The sequence below is a fragment of the Canis lupus genome, chromosome 33 (genome assembly GCF_048164855.1).
Source record: "Canis lupus baileyi chromosome 33, mCanLup2.hap1, whole genome shotgun sequence".
NCBI lineage: Eukaryota > Metazoa > Chordata > Mammalia > Carnivora > Canidae > Canis > Canis lupus.
The window spans coordinates 7,049,362-7,065,348 of NC_132870.1; the positions used below are offsets into that span (position 1 = coordinate 7,049,362).

At 38.9% G+C, this 15,987-nt stretch overlaps 1 protein-coding gene across 2 annotated transcripts in view; it reads right to left on the minus strand.

Moving 5' to 3' along the window:
- Nucleotides 1–5,984: 5,984 nt before the first annotated feature.
- PLAC8 (placenta associated 8) overlaps nucleotides 5,985–15,987 on the minus strand; it is a 45,761-nt gene continuing 35,758 nt past the window's right edge. For both annotated transcript variants that reach the window (XM_072809859.1, XM_072809858.1), the window contains 3 exons: nucleotides 13,420–13,544; nucleotides 9,578–9,696; nucleotides 5,985–6,252 (listed from right to left, as the gene is read on the minus strand). In XM_072809859.1, the coding sequence (XP_072665960.1) occupies nucleotides 9,592–9,696; nucleotides 13,420–13,544 (230 nt within the window). In that variant the 3' untranslated portion in view covers nucleotides 5,985–6,252; nucleotides 9,578–9,591. The remainder of the gene's footprint in view (nucleotides 6,253–9,577; nucleotides 9,697–13,419; nucleotides 13,545–15,987) is intronic.

Genomic DNA, 15,987 nt, shown 5'->3' on the forward strand with positions numbered 1-15,987 from the left:
CAATGCAGGGCTAGATCTCATGACTCTGAGATCAGGACCTGAGCTGAAATCAAATGTCAGTTACCCACCGTGTCACCCAGGTGCCCTAAAACACCTTTTTTTTTTTTTTTAAGAAAAAAAAAAAGAAGAATATTTATTCATGAGAGACACAGAGAGGCAGAGACATAGACAGAGGGAGAAGTAGGCTCCCTGCAGGGAGCCCAATGCAGGACTCAGTCCCAGGACCCCTGGATCACAACTTGAGCTGAAGGCAGACGCTCAACCACTGAACCACTCGGGTGCACCAAAGACTTTTTCTATAAAGGAACACAGATAAGAATTATATTGGATTTCTTGTCAGAAACCATGCAAGCAAGAACAGACTGTAGATATTTAAGATGTTGAAAGAAAAAACTAATGTAGGATATTATCCAGCAAAATTAACCTTTAAAAGTGAAAGAGGAAGAGTCAGCAAAAACTGAAGAAATTTGTTGCCAGGAGACCTGCCTTACAAGACGTGCAAAAAACTCTTCAAAGTAAAGGAAATAGTATGAGTTAGAAACTTAGATAAAGGAAGAGCATCGGAAAACAAATAGATGAAGGTAAAATAGAATCTTAAAAAAAAATTTTTTTTTGAAGGGATACTGAAAGGTCTTTATTGCCCACTGGCCACCATCAGTATCCTAGCCCCATGCTGGGCCTTCTGGATATCTCTCCAACCAACTCTGAAGGCCCATGAAACAGCCACAGTCCAGCTTTCTCCTTTCTGGGGACCAAGGTGCCTGGGGCAGACAGTGTGGCAGAGGGGCCTCAGAGTGAGGGGCAGGAGGACACAGCAGCACTTCCTGCAGACAAGATGGAAGAGAGGGCCCTTCTTGGCACCTGCTATGGAGGGTTGCCCTAAAGAAGAGGGCGGGGTGGGGGGAGGGGCTTTCTGTGGGGATAGCATGGATGGTGAAAAGGATGATGATAAAAACAATCACGCAGATGAGGACAATCATCTTCACGTTCTTCCACCAGAACTTCTGAGCCACCCTCTGTGATGTGGTCTTGAAGTGCTCCGATGTAGCTTCCAGATCCTCTGTCTTGCTGCGGAGATGGTCCAGGTTTTCTCCTCGGCCCAAGATCCGCTCCACATTCTGGGTCATGATATTCTTTTTTTCTTTTTTTTTTTTTTAAAGGTTTTTATTTATTTGTACATGAGAGGCACAGACAGAGAGGCAGAGACAAGCAGAGAGAGAAGCAGGCTCCATGCAGGGAGCCCGATATGGGACTCGATCCCTGGACCACAGGATCACTCCCTGGGCCAAAGGCAGACACTCAACCGCTGAGCTGCCAACACATCCCTGGGTCATGATATTCTTGACTCCCTCCACCTCACTCTGCAAGTTCTGCACACGATCATTTCCACCACCTCCACTGGCCTCCTCCATGTCTCCAAGCAGCTCGGGCCTATCGGTGCGAGACTCGCCTCATCTGTTTCCTCCCGGGCGGCCCTCGCTTTCGTCCTAAAAATTTTTAATTGGTCTAATGACTCTAATGACTCTGTTCAAAATAATAGCAACAGTTTTTTAATGTTTATAGTATATGGATAAGTAAAATGAATGGCAGGAACGATGGGAGGCAAAAAATTGGGAATATTCTCTTATAAGATTGCTGTACTACCCATGAAACAGTATAGTGTTTAAACATGGACTTAGATTAGTTGTAAATGTATATAGCAAACTGGAAGGTGACTAATAAAATTTTAAAATATATAAAATTGATATGCTAAGAGAGAAGGTAGAAAATAGGATCATAAAATGTTCGATTAAAAGCAGAGCATCGGGGGCACCTGAGTGGTTCAGTGGTTGAACATCTGCCTTTGGCTCAGGTTGTGATGCCAGGATCCTGGGATTGAGTCCCGCATTGGGCTCCCCACAGGCAGCCTGCTTCTCCCTCTGCCTGTCTCTGCCTCTCTCTGTGTCTCTCATGAATAAATGAGTGAAGTCTAAAAAAAAATGGAGAGCGTCACAACAGAGCATTGAAATACATGAGGCAAAAACTGATAGAACAGCAAGAACAAATAGATGAATCCACTGTTATACTCAGACTTCAGCACCCCCTTATCAGCAATTGACAGATCCAACAGGCAGAAAATTGGTTAGGACATAGTTGAACTCATCAGCACCATCAGTCAACTGGATCTAATTGACATCTATAGACTCCATACAACAACAGCAGAGCATTTTTTTTTAAGATTTTATTTATTTATTTATTTATTTATTTATTTATTTATTTATTTATTTATTCATTCATGAGAGACATAGAGAGAGGCAGAGACACAGGCAGAGGGAGAAGCAGGCTCCATGCAGAGAGCCCGACTTGGGACTCAATCCCAGGTCTCCAGGATCACGCCCTGGGCTGAAGGCGGCGCTAAACCGCTGAGCCACCCGGGCTGCCCGCCCTTTACTTTTCTTAATCTCACATGGAACATTCACAAAGATAGACCTGGCTCATAAAACACATCTTAACATATTAAAAAGAATAGAAATCATACAGTGGGTGCTGTCAGGCCACAATGAAACTAAACTAGAAACCAATAAGAAAAAGATAGCTAGTAAATCCCAAAACTTTTGGGGTTTAAACAAAACAGGGGATCCCTGGGTGGCTCAGCGGTTTAGCGCCTGCCTTTGGCCCAGGACGGGATCCTGGGGTCCCGGAATCGACTCCTGAGTCGGGCTCCCGGCATGGAGCCTGCTTCTGCCTCTGTCTGTGTCTCTGCCTCTCTCTCTCTATGTCTATCATGGGTAAATAAATAAAATCTTTTAAATAAATAAATAAATACACAAATAACACATGTGTCAAAGAAGAAATCTCCAAAGAAATTCAAAAATATTTTGAAATAAATGAAAATACAACTTCTCAAAATCTGTGGGATGTTGTACAAGCAGAGCATATATTAGAAGAGAGATCTAATATCAATAATCTAAGCTTCCACCTTAGGAAACTAGAAATTAAAACTCAAAGTAAGCAGAAGAAAAGAAACAATAAAAGTTAGAATAGACCAGAGCATAAGTCAGTGAAACTAAAAATAGGAAATTAGTTTTATTTTATTTGGGAGGGGGGATTAGGTTGACTTTTCTTTTTTCAAGACAAACATTAACATTTATTTATTTATTTATTTGTTTGTTTGTTTATTTATTTATTTATTTTAATTCAATTTGCTAACATATAGTGTAACACCCAGAGTTCATCCCACCAAGTGCTTTCCTTAGTGCCTGTCACCCAGTTACCCCATCTCCCCACTCTCCTCCCCAGGAAATTAGTTTTAAAAAGTCAATGAAACTAAAAGCCGATTCTTTGTAAAGATCAGTAAAATTGGTAAGCTTCTAGCCAGGCTAATTAAGAGAAGGCACAAATTACTAGTATCAGAAGTGAAAGGAAGGGGTCATCACTATAGATCCAATGAAAAGTAAAATGATAATAAAGGAATAATATGAACAATTCTGTGCCTATAAATTTGGTAACCTAGATGAAATAGATCAACTCTTTGAAAGACATAATCTGCCAAAACTCACACAAGAAGAAATAAACAATCTGAATAAGCCTATATCAAAAAAGTTGAATCAATAATTACCTTTGATAATAGAAAGCACTAAAGCCAAATGGGTTCATTGATGAATTCTATCAAACATTTGAGAAAGAAATCACACCAATTCTCTACAATTTATTCCAAAAAATGGAAGCAGAGAAAATACTTTCTGATTCTGTGAGGTTAACATCACCCTCAAACCAAAGCTAGATAAAGATATTACAAGAGAGGAAAACTGCAGTTTCATATCTGTCATGAACACAGATGTAAAAATTCTTAACAAAATATTAGCAAATCAAATTTGGCAATATGTAAAGAGAATATATATCACAGCCAAATGAGATTTGTTCCAGGTAGGCAAGACTCTTCCAACATTTGAAAATAATATAATCTCCTATCTACAAGCTAAAGAAAAATCATATGATCATATCAATAGGTATAGAAAAAAGCCTTTGACAAAATCCACTCCCTATGCATGATAAAAACTCAACTAGAGATAGAAGGAATTTCTTCAACTTGATAACATCTACAAAAAAGCCTATCACTGATATAATATTAACAGCGAGAAACTAGATTACTTGATTCTTTCTCCCTAAAATCAGGAATCTACAAAAACCCTCTATGGCTAACATATTTCATAATGAGGAACTAGCTAACCAGATTCTTTCCCCTGAGATAAGGAATCATCTGCCCTCACTTCTCCTACTCAACATCATACCAAAAGTCCTAAGTAATTCAATGAGACCAAAAAAGAAAATTAAACTTAACACAGATTGAGAAGGAGGCAAAAACTTAATTCACAGTGATTGTTTACATAGAAAATCCTAAGGAATCAGCCAAAAAAATTTCCTAGAATTAAAAAACAAATATAGCTAAGTTGTAGAATACAAAGTTAAAAAACAAGTAAGTCAATTGCTTTCCTATATACCTCAATGAACAGTTGAAATTTAAATTTTTATTTATTTTATTTTTATTCATTTTTTGGAATTTAAATTTTTTAAAATGTGTGTTGAAGGTAGTAAAAGGAAATTTTAAAAGTGAAGAAGTGGCAGGAGAATGGGCTAAACCTGAGGCTATATTATGGGGGCAGGGAAAATTTGGGATCCTTTTTTTAGAATATTCACAGTTTAACTTGTGGCAGGCAGTTTATAGGATGGATTGGAAAGAAGGTAACAGGAGCTCTAGTTACTAGAGGCGGGCCAACTAGTTCAGGAGCTATGTACCTGATTTTCCAAAGAGATCCTGAGGGTTTGACTACATCCATGGCATTGAAGACAGAAGAGGACAGATTGACTCGTTTAGTAAATGATTTGAGTAGAATAGGTATCTAGTAGGTGTCAGGCATTGTTCTTAGAACTGGGGATACAGCAACAAAGGAAATAGATCATCCGTTGGGGGTATCAAGTGGAGTTTATGTGACAGAAGCCAGTGTCTGATTAGATGTGAGGAGAAGGGAGAAGGGGGTGATTAGTCAATTCAGGACTCATTGATACTTAGATTTCTCATCTTGAACAACTGAGTAAGTGGTGATATTGTTTGACATGTTGGGTGGAGAAGGCCTAGGGGACATCTAGATGGACTCGATTAGTAGGCAGCCGAAGAGTCATTCAGAACATCCATTGTAAGCGGGAGACTGGAAATACAGTCATCGCTGACATCTAGGAGGCAGTTGAAGCCATAGGGGTAGATGATATTAAGAAAAGCATGAGATATGAAAGGAGTGGATCCCAGATAGAACCTTGCAAAGCATCTAAACTCATGAAGCAAGTACAAGAAAGGGCAGAGCACTCAAGTTTGCTGAGTACGTTGAAATCCAGGTGCCTTTACATTTGATGTCTCTGAAATTTCGCAATAAACCTATACAGTACTTTTGCCTCCCCTCCCCCTACCCCAACAAAAGAAATGGATTCAAGGGTAGGAGGAGAACCAAAGGAAACTGGGGAGTGAGATTTTCATCAGGGCAAAATGATGCATGTGGAACACATAGAATAATACATGTGGAAAAAAATATTGCTTCTTTCATTTAACATCAATATTTAATCAAAACTGGGTCATACTGAATTTAATCATTGAATTTTTATTACTTGTCCTAATACTTCCTATTCAGAAGAAAACAAAAATCAACACAAGGAACCTATCAGGTATGCAGCTGGGAAGCAGGACATAGTGTGTTCTTACTTTGTTGGCATTAATAATACAGATAACATGATAAGGAGCAGAAAGTATTAGCTAAATGTATTGTAAGTGTCTTATAATAGTTATCTGTAGTCTTTTTTTTTTTTTTTTTCTGTCTCAAATTTCTCAGATGAAAGCGAACTGAGTTGCTGTGGACCAAAATCTCCTACAGAGAAACCAAATCATAAGAACAAAAGTATAAGACTGACCCTTAAAATTAATGACATAAAGACATGGAGAGCAAAGAAGCATAGAACCTTGTTAGCAAAATCTTTTATTTTGTTTACATACCAAATGTAACAAAATTCATAAGCCAGAAAATTTGATAACATGAAAGCGAGAAACTAAGCTGGACCATTTAGCAAAACTAAGGGAACACGTTCATTTAAAATAAATCAAAACCCATTTCTTTTTACCCCATCGATTGTGATTAAGCAGATCTATCATATTTCAGTTGCAAAAGGCAGAGGACTCAAGCTGAAGAGGTGCCTGCTGATTTTTGTTGCTTTGGTAAGATCTTTCACCTATAAGGGACATACAAAGAAAAGGTTTGAATTGTCTCAATCTACATTTTTATTTTCAATGAACTTTAAATTTTAGAATCATTTCAGGTTTACAAAAAAGTTGCAAAGGTAGTACAGAGAGTTCTTATACACCCTGCACTGATTTCCCTACCAGTTAACATCTTACTAAGATAGGTTTGTTACAATGGAGCCAATGTTGATACAGAATATCATTAATCAAAGAATATACTTTAGTTAGATTTCTCAGTTTTTACCTAATGTCCTTTTTTTCTGTTCCAGGATCCCATCCAGTCTAGGACATTACATTTAGTCATCATGTTTCCATAGGTTCCTCTACACTGTGACTGTTTCTCAGACTTTCCTTATTTGTGATGACCTTGACAGTTTTGTCAACTACTACTGGTCAGGTGTTTTGCAGAATACCTATGCTTTAGTTTAGATTTGTCTAATGTTTTTCTCCTGGTCAGACTGGAGTTATGGGGTCTTAAGGGGAAGATCACAAAGGTACAGTGTCATTCTCATCACATCATTTCAGGGGTACATGCTATTAACATGACATCACTGGTTCCAGTGTTCACAACTGGGAGCTTTTTCAGTTGGGTCCTATGTCCCTTTCTTTCAACCTATTTATTTTTTAATTAATTAATTTATTTGAGAAAGAGACAGAGCACAAGTGGGAAAAGGACAGAGAGACTCCTCCACTGAGCAGGGTAAACTGACACAGGGCTCAATCCCAGGACCCCATGATTATGACCTGAGCTGAAGTCAGATGCTTAACTGACTGAGCCACCCAGGCACCCCTCAACCTATTTTTTTAAAACATAAATCATGTTATTTATTGATCTTTGTCTCTTGATTCTCCCATTTCAGGTATTTGTAGATCTAAAGTTTCACAGTTGATGAATAATGCAGGGTTCAAAGTAATGAGCCAGAGTCAGGATCACCAAGGCATTTTTACCTCAAACCAATTCAAAGGTTCAGGAAGATTATTTCTCTGAGGCTAAAGAAAAAAAGTTCAGATGTCAGGATTCATTATGGATATGTGAGTATAGATTTCATCTGACCTGTGTTGTGTATTTATTTAAATGGTGTTGAGCTAGTCTTTGCTTCTGACTGCATTGTACCTTTGCTTCTGCATCTTTGCTTCTGACCTCATCCTGTCCAGTCTGTGCTATAAACCACTATTTGATTAATTCTTCTAAAGTATAGTTCTATGTTACTCCCTTACATAAAGCCTATAATAACTCCCACTGCTTTCCAAATAAAAGACCAAGTCATTAGCCTAGTTTCATTGTATTGTATACCCCAACTCACTTTTAAAGTCTTTTCTTGTGATTTTCCTACTTATATGTTCCTGCCAAGTTGGATGGACCTAAGCTCATAAAGATGTTTTTCCTTTCTTTGCTTCTATTTTTTCACTAACTTTGCTGATTAGAAGCAATATCAATTTCTATTAATAACAGTCACATCTTATGTCAGAGATCTTATGTTTGCCCCCATCTGATCCATTTCCATCCTTGTCTGCACTGCTGTGTGTCCTGGGAGGCTGACCTGTTGTAGACTACAGCAACACTCTCCTGCCCTCTGCCAACCAGTGGGTTCAAACAGTGGGAAGCCTAGAAGAACCTCAGAAAGTGAGATCCAGGTACTTTTCCTCTTGCCTACTTCCTGTTGAGAGGTTACCATTCCTCTCAGGGCAGCCTTCTCCTCATAGCTCACTCCTTTGGGATTCGGTAACTCCTGAGGCCTAGGGGTGGTAAAGTGGTTACAGTTTAAATGTTGTCAGCCTAGGCTCTGGGACCATCCCTTGTCATTTCCCTAGACCTCCCACCGACACCTGTATTGTAAGTGGTCTTCATTAAATCTTTGTATTATTACAATTTGAGTGCCATCTATTTCCTATTGTGACCTTAATACTCATGTCCTCTTTAGAATTAAAAAAACACTCTTTCAAGAACCTTTCATTTACACATCTAACAGAAAATGATCTTTTCTTCCTCTGAACATAAAATAACACTTGGTCCAAAGGCATTAGACAAACTCATCATTTTATTTAAAAGCTGTCTAATCTCCTCTTTCAGAGTATAAAGTCTCTAAATGCAAGAGGGCTAGCTTATTTATTTTTGTTCCCCACAGCACCTAGCATTGTCCTGCATAGGACTAGGTACTTTGATACATTATTTGCCAAATAAATGACACTTTAAAACATATCATCCATGAGTTATACTTGTTAACCTATACAGAGTTCTCATTCACTTGAGAAAGGAAATAGGATATTACAAAGAATGGAAAAATAATGCTTCCTTCCCATACTCACAATACATTCTATAAGAGACTGACAAAATCATGTTTGTTTCTATTTAATAGCTAATTCTGAGAATACTGGAAAAATTAATTGGAAATGATTTGATTGATTTTCAGAAGTTCAGATTCTATAAAACATTTCCAAATATTCTATATTCTATATCCACCCCTTTCAGAGTTCACTTTTTCCAATAGGATTTTTCTATTTAATTTCCCCTCATTCTTGATAGATGCTTTATGCTGCAAGCACTTCAAATATTACAAAACATGTAATTTTCATCTGCTCTACTACTTTATAGTTATTTAACAATTTCTTTTGTCAATTCGATTGTCTTAGTAGAGGGCATGTTTTCTGCTTCTTTTGTATCTTACCACACTCTGGCATTTTACAAGTGGTAAGTGCCTCATTAATGGATCAAGAGAATTCTGAGAAGTCTAGAAAAGTCACCATCCTTTATTTACTAAAATATGGTTTCAAAACATAAAGCTATTGTAGACTTCATTATAGACTGAATGTTTGTGCCCCCTGCAAAACTCACATGTTGAAACCCTAATTCCCACTGTGAGGGTATAAGGTGATAGAGCCTTTGGGAGATAATTAGGTCTGAAATAAGGTCAGCAGCACCCCCACCCAATGGGATTAATGTCTTTGTAAGAAGAGAGACCAGACCTTACTCTCTCTACTATTTGAAGACACATTGAAAAGGTAGCCATCTGTAAACTAGGAAGAGAGCCCTCACAGGAACTGAATTGGTCCACACCATAATCTTGGACTTCCCAGCCTTCATAACTGTGAGAAATAAATTCTTATTGTGTAAGCCACTCAGGCTAAAATTGTTATGATGGCCCAAGCAACGTAATACAGCTATCTTCTTCATAAGAAGACACTAAATCAATCTTTATATTAAGAAAACATTTGAGAGACCTAAAGAATTGTTATTATTGGATCATTACTCAAAATAATGCATAATTTACAAAGCCCTTATTATATTTCAAACAAAACCCAGATTCTGGGACCTACCATTAGTTTTTTTTTTAGAAAGTACGCATGGCCCTCCTTCTGTTGATGTCTCTCTTGATTTGGCAAAGAGAACAATAAGGACAGCAAAGAGTCACCAAATAGTCATCACAAATGGATCCCTGTTTGAAAATATAAAAGAAGTAGAAATTTAAAATCCCACCTATTTGGAAATGAAGATATACGGATTTTCAAGACACTTTGAAGAGAGGCAGAAGGAACTGATCCTTTGTTTGTTTTGTTTTGGTTTTGTTTTTGTTTTTCTTAAATTTTTAAAAATTTATTCATGAGAGACACAGAGGCAGAGACATAGGCAGAGGGAGAAGCAGGCTCCCTGTGGGGAGCCCAATACAGGACTCAATCCCAGGACCCTAGGATCATGCTCTGAGCCAAAGGCAAATGCTCAACTAGCCACCCAGGTGTCCTGGAACTGATTCTTCGAATTCAGAGTTTGGATGGATATATTTAGAAAAGTGTTAATTGACTTTTCCATGTAACTCCTCTTTTGATGACATTAAATGTTTTCCTATACTTTGTAATGTTGAATATAGAGGATATCAATCAACCAAACTGTCAGTATGAGGGAAAAACCAAGAGTTTCAGCAAGTAAAATCTCAAAATTATTTTCTTCCACACCTCTTCTGTGTCTCAGGAAGTTATTGGAGGATACTGCCACCACAACGAGGGAGGAAACCAAGAAAGAGGAAGATGTGGTATGTAAGAAACAGGAGCCTAACACAGGAGAGAAGTGACTATAATCTCCAGGGTGATGCTGAAGGAGATTCCAGGGCAAGAGCTAAGCACCACAAATAAAGAACCATTAGTTCCAAGGGTAGTAGGAGGTCAGGGAGTGATTTCATTGAGAAGATAAAAATGATAGGATATCCAATGTGTTGAATGTGTTGGAAAGAGAGTTAGAAAACTGGGAACGAGTTTTGGGGTTACTTACTCATAAGTAAGTGGAAAACTACTAATGGAAACACCAAGAATTATTAAAACCAGGAAAAACAAAGTTCAGCAGAAAAAGCAATCATACATAGTTCACTACGTGACTCAACTCTGAAGAGCAAACATAGGTCTCATAATATAAGTACCAAATATGGATTTTTTTAAAAAGATTTTATTTATTTATTCATGAGAGACACACAGAGAGAGGCAGAGACATAGGCAGAGGGAGAAGCAAGCTCCATGCAGGGAGTCTGATGTGGGACTTGATCCCAGGACTCCAGGGTCACGCCCAGAGCTGAAGGCAGATGCTTAAGTGCTGAGCCACCCAGGCATCTCCCAAATATGGATTTAACCCAAATTATATGTGCCTATGTTGGAAGGAATGGGTATGGGGAGGGTGCATATCTGTGTGTGTGTGGGAACAGAACTAAGTTCTTCTCTTTTATAGTGGGAGTTCTATAGACAGTACCCTATCTATAGGCAACTGAAAACTCAAAGGTCTATAGGCAACTGAAAACTCAAAAAGTAGCAATACAAGTCTATGATTTGGAGATGTGGAGGAAAATACCGGCAGAGCTCTGGGAAGGAGGCAGTAGGAAAGAGAAGTCTGTGGATTACTATTTTTCTTAACAAAAATTAGATAATCTAAAATTAAACTATATGCTTATAGAGCTTTGGTAAATAAATTAAAGCTATACTAGAAAACAGGAATGGGGTTATTCAGTGGGCCAGAAATTTTGAGCAATTTTTTTTTTTTTAAATAGGGAGCCAATGGGATTTCATTGATGGAGAAAGTAAAACAGAGCTAGGGAACCTGAAACCTAACAGGGTCACGGACAGGGCATTTGATAAATCCCGGACTCAAAACCCTGGAACTCAGAAAGGAGGAAGAAGAAACTGGGGAGTAGAAGACAGGAGATGAACTGAAACCTAAGCACCCAGCCCCTTGCTGCCAGCTGTGGCTCTGCCCAGCGATACAGCATGCAACTGAATGTAACAGGGGACACTGGTGTGGGCTTTGGGGCCCAAGGAGAGGAGAGGAGAGGGGTGAGGTAAGTGGGGGCAGTTCTTCTCCTCTCTTCCAAGAGATCAGACTCCCTAAGATTTAACACATACATACTGGAAGAAAGAATAAAGGGTAAAGACACAGCAGAGAAATCTAAATTGCTCTCACTAATGAGATAGCCAAAGTTTTATGTTTGGTATTCACTGAATATTTTTTAAAAGATTTTACTTATTTATTCATGAAAGACACACACAAGGAGGCAGAGACACAGGCAGAGGGGGAAGCAGGCTCCCCGTGGGAAGCCTGATACAAGACTCAATCCCAGGACCTGGGATCACGTCCTGAGCCAAAGGCAGGTTCTCAACCACTGAGCCACCCAGGTGCCCCCCCTCTTCTTTATTTACTGCTTTACATCTTCTTGCTGCATGGGTCTTTTCTGATTCCTTGTATTCCCTATAGATGTGCCACAGCAAATATTTCTCCAATTAGTAATGACCCCTAATTTTTTACCCACAACTTAAAATTATATTCATTTTGAGATTCATCCAAGTTTTTGTGTATATCAATAATTCATTCCTTTTTATTCCTGAGTACTGTTCCATTATATGGATATATCATACCTTATTTATCCATTCACCTGCTGGGGAACATTTGGATTGTTTTTAGTTTGGGCTGTTACAAGCCAAATCGCTCTGATACAAGTCTTGGTATGAACATATATTTCTTTGAGTAAATATCTAGGAGTAGAATGGCTGGGTCAAATGGTAGGTGTGTTTAACTTTTTAAGGAACTGCATTTTACATTCCCACAAGTATTGTATGAGAGTTTCAGTTCCTCCATATCTGGCAACACTTAATGTGGTTAGGCTGATTAGTTTTAGCCATTCCCATAGTCATATTTCATTGTGGTTTTCATTTGCATTTCTCTAATGATGACTAATGATGTTGAATATCTTTTTACATGCTTATTTGCCATCCAAATATTTTCTCTTCCCCCTAATTTAGTTTACTGTGTTAAGAACACTTAACAACTTGGATGGATCTCAAAATAATTATACTAAGTAAAATAAGTTAGATAAAAGAGTACAGATTGGACAGTTCTATTATATGAAATAGAAATGAGAGTAACGTTTAAATCAGTAGATCCTGAGTAGATTATCCTCTGTAATGTGGGTAGGCTTCCTCCAATCAGTTGAAGGTCTTAATAGAAAAAGATTGACATTTTCAGAGCAAGAAGAAATACTGCCAGCACGCTGCTTTCAGAATTGAAGTCTTCCCAGCCCGCCAGCCTATTCTGGTTTTTTTTGGACTTGCCAACCCTCACAATCACATGAACCTGTTCCTTAAAAAATTCCCTCTCTATTTATAGATCTATGTTTTTCTACATCATCTGTATATCTCCTTTTGGTTGTGTTTCTCTGGCGAGCCCTAACACATCCTCTTGCTACTTGAGGTGCAGCTTGTGGCAATAATGGAATGCGTATGCATGGAAAGTCAGAGTTGTGACAACTTCTACTACTAGTGCGTATCTTTGGCAGTGTTACCCAAACCCCTTAAGACTTTAAAGTCCTCATCTGTAAAATGTGGTCTGAGAATTCAGTGAAGCGTCCTCTGTAATGCGCTTGGGGCATGCTAGGTTCTGAGTAAGCCCCGTGCTTGTATGATAGACATTGCAGTTACAACAGTTGCTTATGCTCTAAGGTCTTTAATAGAAACCTAGAAGGAGGTCATGTAACCAAAGAATCTATTGCTGGAGCACAAGGCTGCACATGCTAGGAAACACCTACCAATCAAATTCAGGTCATGGACACCATCAAAGGGCTTGCAGATTTGTAACGATTATTTTGAGTGTGGATGCATGTTTAAATGGTACAGTGTCATAAGAGACTCACAGGGATGCCATATCGGGTCCGGTAGAGGGTCCTCATTGCGACAGATGTCCCACACAGACAGCATTCATTCATGTCAGCTGCAATTTGACAGGCAAGGCACATAAAACAAAATGTGCCACAGAGACCTAGACACAGGAAGCCAGAGGCACCAGTTACTCCACTCTGTTCCTGCCACCTTCGAAAGCTAATTTGCTTTCATTACTGTCAGTCCCATTCATGAGGCCTTGGCCAAACATCCTGCTGCCAAGTCCAACCTCAATGCTTTTGCTCAGCATTGCATTGGCTTCTCCCTTCTCCCCACCCAACCATTTCAGGTATCATCACACTTTGAAAAGTATACATCCTTTTTGTAGTACTGCCTTCATTCATCTACTGAATGGCTCACAGAAACCTAGCCATAGGGGCACCTGGGTGGCTCAGTGGTTGAGCATCTGCCTTTGGCTCAGAGCGTGATCCCAGGGTCTGGAATCGAGTCCCACATTGGGCTCCTTGCAGGGATCCTGCTTCTCTCTCTGCCTATGTCTCTGCTTCACTCTCTGTGTCTCTCATGAATAAATAAATAAAATCTTAAAAAAAAAAAAAAGAAATCTAGTCATGTCCCAGAGATTATTCTTTTTAAGATTTTTTTTTTGTATTTATTTGTTAGAGAGAGAGAAGAAGCAAGGGGAGTGGCAATCAGAGGCAGAGAGAGAAGCAGGCTCTCTCTGAGCAGGGAGCCAGATGTGGGACTTGATCCCAGGACAGTGGGATCATGACCCAAGCCTAAGGTAGGCACTTAACCAACTGAGCCACCCACGTGCCTCTCAGAGATTATTCTCAGAACTGAGTGGTGCTGTCTGAAGTCTAGCTAGTAGGGCAGTCAGGTAATAATATAAAAAAACTCTCCAGCAGAAATCTACTCAAGATGTCAAGGGGTCACCCACAGAAATGAGGCCCCAAAAGGCTCTGGGAAGGATATGCTGCTTGATGTGAATATTGTAAGATGATTAGAACTTTGCAGGTAGACAAAAGGGAGAAGATCCTCTTTGAGATCACTTGGCATGTCTTGGCAGTGGCTGGTGTTCATTCAGCATGGCTGGATGGGATGGGGATAAAGTTGGAGGAGCAGGCAGGTTAGGGACTGGATGATGAAGTATGAGGGCATGGAGTTGGTCATGAAAGTCATGAGGAATCGCCAAAATATTTTAAGAAGGGAGAGTGATTTGGTCAGGTCTGCAATTAAGAAGTCCTGCCATTAAGCAATTAAACTTTATATTATAACTTGTTTTTCACTTATTTGGGTGATAATACAAGGGATTGGAGGATTAAAATATTCATCTTTGTAGGGTTTTAGCAATGTAGCTAGTCTAGTATTACTATGACTTGTACATGTTGAACTAATGTCTTGAGATGTGTAAGTCATCACCCCAGGTCATCCAGTAAGGCAATGAGAGCCAATAAACAAACCCATCATTCCATTTTCTAGGTAATTTTTTCTCTCTGTGGTTTTTAATGTACAGTTGGCCTTTGGACAATCTGGGGGTTTGGAGGGGGATTGACCCCCTGTACAGCCAAAAACTCTCTGTGTAACTTTTAATGCCCCTCAAGTTTAACAACTAGTAGCCTACTATTGACTGGAAGTCTCACCAATAACATAAACAGTTGACTGATACATATTTTGTATATGTATTCTATACTATATTCTTACCATAAAGTAAGCTAGAGAAAAGGAAATGTTAAGAAAAGCATATGGAAGAAAAAATACTTTTATAGCACTGTACTGTAAAAAATCTGCAAATAAGCAGATCAGTGCAGTTCAAACTGAACAACTCTGTTGTGCAGGGGTCAACTTGATTCCAAATTTCATTTTCACTGGTAAGTTTTAACCTTTAGGTTAATATATTTTCTTTGCTTGTCTCATAACACTCTGTAGACTTGAGACAGGCAAATACACCTCAAAGCAAATTATTTTATTTTATTTATTTATTGAAAGAGAGAGAGCAGGAGCAGAGCAGCAGGGGAAGAGGGAGAAGCAGACTCCCTGCTAGGTAGGGAGCCAATGGGCTCAATCCCAGGACCTCCAGATCATGACCTGAGCTGAAGATTGACACTTAACTGACTGAGCCACCCGGGGGCCTCTCAAAGCAAATTTTTTCATAGGCAGACTTGTTTGTTTCCTGGTTGAGAACTAACCTCTTTGGTCCTCTCTGACATCCTCATCCCACCCCCAAATTTACTTTCCCCTGTTTTACTTGGAGAGATCTCACAAAAAGGAAATGAAGCAGAGTCAGAGATTCTTTTCCTGAGGAGAAGCTGACTGCCTTTAGAATTCTTTGTACTCAGGTGTATAAAAACCTAAATGTATGAATTAAAATAGTTCTTCACTGAGCTCATGTTGAAACCATGGATGAATACTATCCCTTGTGTACTGGGCACAATGTAACTCTAAAGTAATGAGTTTATATATAACAAGTCTTTTTCCCTTTTCTTCTTCTTCTTCTTTTTTTTTTTTTTTTAGATCAAGGTAAACTGGAAATGCCCTTTTATTTTAATGTATGTTCTATTTATAATCATTAGACCAGACCCATT